The sequence below is a fragment of the Penaeus japonicus genome, unplaced genomic scaffold (genome assembly GCF_977035675.1).
Source record: "Penaeus japonicus unplaced genomic scaffold, GWHDUDI00000001_assembly GWHDUDI00000035, whole genome shotgun sequence".
In the NCBI taxonomy this organism is placed as follows: domain Eukaryota; kingdom Metazoa; phylum Arthropoda; class Malacostraca; order Decapoda; family Penaeidae; genus Penaeus; species Penaeus japonicus.
In genome coordinates, this window is record NW_028234437.1 from 14,556,279 (window position 1) to 14,561,278 (window position 5,000).

Consider the following 5,000-nt stretch of genomic DNA (forward strand, 5'->3'; position numbering starts at 1 on the left):
TCACTTCAGCTCCATGACGCAACCATGGTGAGGGCAGGGTGAGTGATGCCCTAGCTAGTTGTGAGCAGCAGTGTTTCGGTGTGCCACTCCAACCTCTTGTTCGGTGTGTTTTCTCTACATGGCAACCGCCACACACAAAGCCAAGAAAACGGATGTGTAAAGATAATGGTGTTGGCTTTGAAAGTGAGGAAAATGTGACTTCCAACGAATGCTCCAGTGGTGTACAGCGCAAGGATAGCGCGTGATCTACCATATGTCAGTCGTGTTTTACATGTGTGTGTGTTTTTTGCTTATTAGTGTCTTCTTACATGGGATATTAAACCCATCGATAATCAAATGCGATAGGTAACGCAAGTCGCCTTATTATACAATGAAGTCGTTCCGAACATCAAATTGAAACCGTGCCTTTGGTATGGCGGAAGCTTTCGCCGGAAACAAGTCGCAGGAAGCTTCTTTAGTTTTCTGGTGCTAGTGTTAGAAGTTTAGTTAACAAATATAGCTATGAAATAGCGCGATCTAGTCCAGTGCTCCTTGCCGACATCATGAAGAAAGGAAAGGATAGCCCCGCTGGCGGTGGCAGCAGTGACGGGGACGGTGTCACCCTGCGACGGCCGCTGGGGACGGTGATGCCCGCGCCCACCACGCCCTCGCCCTACAGCTTCATGCGGCGCAGCTGTACGTTCGTCGCCGAGAGTAGCCTAGGCCTACGGAAATCTGCAATGCGAACGTCCTTAACTAGCCATGGTAGCAATGCACGCACCTCAGCCCCCGCCGTCAACAAGGTGGTGAAGGACAGGAAGAATCTCGCCATGCAAGTGCGGCAGAAAAAGGAGCTCCTCGAAGAGAGCACGAATGGTCAGAATGGAAGTGAAAACATGGCAGGGAGGGGCGGGGGTGGCAGTGGACGTGTTTCCAGGCTCGTAGGCGGTCTGCGGGCGTGGAGTAGTACAGAGGACGTGCGCTTAAGTGTCATGGGTGCCATCGGCCGCACGGTGTCCGTATCGCGGCGCGTGAAGCAGGCCTTCACCCGCCCTGACAGTTCCAAGCCCGACGTCTCCAAAGTTCAGTCAACCAAAGCCAATAATGCCAAAGCAAACTCTGATGCAACCAAAACTAAGTCCTCTAATGCCAACGGTACCAAAACTGCCAAAGGCCAGTCAACAAAAACAGCAGATTCTGCATTTATAAGGAAGAAACAAGTGGAAAAGGCCAAGCCTGCAAAGACGCTGTCTGCAAAGTTGCAGGCTGAGAAACATGAAACAGGACGCCCCAAGTCGTCGCCCTCAACGAGCCCGGCGGCAGGAACCGCCGCCGCTAATTCTCGGTAAGTCCCCCCCCTCCCTCCCCGGGAGGAATCCTGCCGGCGGTATCCTGCCGGCATCTACTCCTTTCTTGGTTGACTTTCTCTTGAGTGCCACGAAGGCTATAGGTGCCTTCTTATATCTTCGTTTATTCAGTGATTCACTTCAGTGAAATCGAAGTGAGTCATGGTCAGTAGAATCAATATCTTGTAGATGTGAAGAGAAGGAGTATGGTCATTGTCCGTCTGTGATACTTGAAGAAGCCTTTTGTTGTCTGTGCTATGGATGGAACTGAATGGGATGCCTGTTAATGACACTTGAGATTGAAGAAAATGAGTATGGAGAGAGAAATTTACGCGAAACGAAGAATTAGATTTATAAAAGGGGGTATGAAATGGCAAAGGGAAGATATGAAGAAGAAATATATTTAAGAAGAGGAAAGGGAAAGGTTTAGCTGGGGCGGATTCAGGGATCAAGAAAGGGCTGGAAGAAAGGCAAAGGGACGGGGAGGACAGCCGAGATGGTACTCAACTGTGGTTCTTTGTTGAAAAAAGTAGGTGCTTATTTAGGTCGTGTGATAATAAACAAGCATGATTCATGCAGTCTTTCCTTTATGAAGCCGTAAGTTTGAATCGTCCCGGTCCAAATTAGCAAACTCACCAAGTTCTTAAGTCCATCACATGCAGGGATTGCACGTTTTCACGACGCTTCTATGCCCCGATTGTGGATCTACTCGTTGCTTTCTTTAACGTCATCTACTAACGCTCTTCTCGTCGAAATCTGCACAGATAATATATTTACGATTAATAATGTATTGTATTGTAGTGATAAGAGGAAAAGTACTTTTTCAACATTATTTCCGAAATGATGTAACAATCAATAGAATAAACATGCAAAGAAAAATTGAGCAATCTCAGTCTGAAATCCAGTGATTTTACTCATTATTAGTAAGAATATTATTGCAAATGAATTGACGTACCTTGCAAAAGGAAAACAAAGAAAAAAGAACCTAATGTGGATATACTTGATTTGCCCTATCACTGTAACGTTGATACTCAGGTTGTTTGACGGTTAGTTTACCGTACTGATTTAGTTGATTTGATATTATGATTATAGATTTCGACTTTTAACTCCGGTTGATAACATTTCCGTCATTGATGATATATTTAAAGTGAGTCGTCTGACGTTAGCAGAGTCTTCGGTTATCATGCGCTGTTGGGGCTGCACATGTAATGAGGCCATCCCCTCGTAACACTTGCTGGGAGGCTGAAGACCCAAGACGCAGAACCACAAATCTTGAAAGTCCATTTCTGATTTTCCCTTCTTCGGTCTTCTCTTGCTTACTTTATCTTTTCGATTCTCGAGATAGTGCCCTCTACCATATTGCTTCAGATTTTTTTTTTTTTTTATTGGCGTTCTTCCTCACGCGTTAGATTATATTACTGTTGTCGTTGCCATGCTTGTTTTATCACTTCGCTAAAGTCAACTTCACTGTCATCGTTATCAACGTCATCATCATCATCATCACCACCATCACCATCATCATCATTTTCGCCATCACCACCACCTCCATCGTCGTCATTATCGTTTTCGTCGTCGTCAATGTCAACATCAACTCATCGTTGTCGTCATCATCATTTTCATCACCATCATTTCACCTCACATCACCGTCACCCTTAGTAACATCATTATTGTTATCAGTGTCACCACCATCACCATCTTTACCAGTCCTTATTGACACCCCCCCCTCCACCCCCTCTCCGCTTCCACGGCCTCATTGAACATTTCTCTGTCATAACTTTACCAAAGCAAGGCATATAATTAGAGCGTCTCTGAATTGCATGTAGATTTGATTTAAGATATAGCATCGGAATTTCATCATACGTAATTTCAATGAAAATAAGACCGAAATTTCATCATAATTACATATAATTCTAAGGAAGATATAACATCGAAAAACGTCAGTTGCTGCTATTACTTGTGAAGTTACTCCTCATTCATACCTTTTACACATTTGTCACAAAGAACCCCGTTCTCGCTCGCATCTCTACTCGGCGCTGATATGCTTTCGGGTAGCTATTTCCCTGGTTTGCTTCAGTATTTGACTGCTTTCATTATTAGCCTCGATTGCATTTTGTTCCATAGCTTGTGCTCCCAATACACAGTGAAGGTTTTTAGACTTACACGTCTATTATGACTAAAGATTTTGCAGTAATTGGTTCGCATTGTCATCCTTTGGGCTGCATTGAAAGAGTTCATAATATTTCCTCCTATCCAACACCTATCCCAGTCTCCACGGCCCATCCCACCCCATCCGACACATCTTTCCTTACCTCTAGCCCATCCCATCCTCTCTTTCCACACTAATCTAATTCCAGCCCACCCACCACATGGAAAGGGGTTATTGTTCTCGTTCTTGTCTGTAGCATTGACGGTGGGGACGAAGGTGCCACCTGGGAAGGGAGATGGCATTGATAGAGGAAGTGGCGGCGGCGGCGGTGGTGGTGCCGCCGCGTAGTTGAGCCGGGGCGGGCAGACGGTGCTCGGGCCTCGGCAGTAGTGTGGCGAGCGTCCCCGCGTGAGGAACGGCCCCCGCTGTGGCATCGCACAGGCGCCGCCCGGTACTACGCTCCCTCCCCCTCACATACCAGCACTTCCCCGATGTTTATCTTTAAGTCAAGCACCGTTGCTTGCCGTTGCCTTCACAGAATCAAAGTTCAAGTCTCGCATCCCGAAGTTGCGAGATAATCGTTGCATTGCAAAAGGGCGGCGATGTCATCACGAAATGTTGATCTAACGACCTGCGGTCAGGCTCATGTAACATGTCGTACTGATTATTCATGACTCCACTGGACTTACATCTTTGGCGCTTGTAATGGTATATGGGCATCAGTGGAACGACAGGATATGCTTATTATTGCCAGCAGTGGCACGGCTGCAGGGTGCCATATGTAGTGGACAGAGGTCAGGATCAGAGGGTGGGAGTGAACCAGGCAAGTGCGCTCAGGTAGGATCCCACCTGGCTATACCTCGCTGTTGCCGGCATTGCCATGGCGACGGCGGCTCTGCCTCGCCTCGCCATTGTGACTGTTTTTTTTATATTTCTTTTGAGTGATGTGATCAATTATTGATGTTTCTTATGAGCAGACTTCGGGAAATGCATGGATGGAATTGTTAGCTGGATAAACCGCTTGTTGCATGTTGTCTGTGGGAGAGAAGATTGATCTTGTGCTTATGTCTGCCAGGTATATATAAGGTATTTAGAGATGCTAAGGGCGACAGGCAGAGAGAGAACAAAGTCAGAAACCGATATGTGCCATGCAAGGTGAAGGATTGTTTGAATGTATCTCTTGGACCTATTCCTGTAGCTTTACGTGTCACGAATATTCTTGCTAGGGTGAAGTTATATAAAGAATATCGAGGATTACAGAAATGACCCGTAGAGATTTTGAGTTTTCATGATAATGTAAAACAAGTCTAGCCTTTTTGAGTAATTTTTGAGAATTTACGTGGAAAATACTTTCGGGGCGTTCAAATGTTGAAGTAGATGTTTTAGGAATACGATAGTCAATAAATTAGCAGATTGTTTATGTGTTTTAAATTGGTGGAATATGGAAGATGTATTGGTATTGAGTAAAAGCTTTGAACAGGTAGGTGATGGAGTACATAGTTTGATTGCCTGGTTAAGGGTAAACGGAA

The 5,000-nt window shown here is 45.6% G+C and overlaps 1 protein-coding gene across 3 annotated transcripts in view; it reads left to right on the top strand.

The window, feature by feature from the left end:
• Window positions 1-5,000, top strand: part of LOC122244979 (uncharacterized) — a 36,761-nt gene that overhangs the window by 443 nt on the left and 31,318 nt on the right. For all 3 annotated transcript variants that reach the window (XM_086531449.1, XM_086531447.1, XM_086531448.1), the window contains exon 1: window positions 1-1,324. This exon is cut by the window's left edge. In XM_086531449.1, coding sequence (XP_086387575.1) covers window positions 543-1,324 — 782 coding nt within the window. In that variant the 5' untranslated portion in view covers window positions 1-542. The remainder of the gene's footprint in view (window positions 1,325-5,000) is intronic.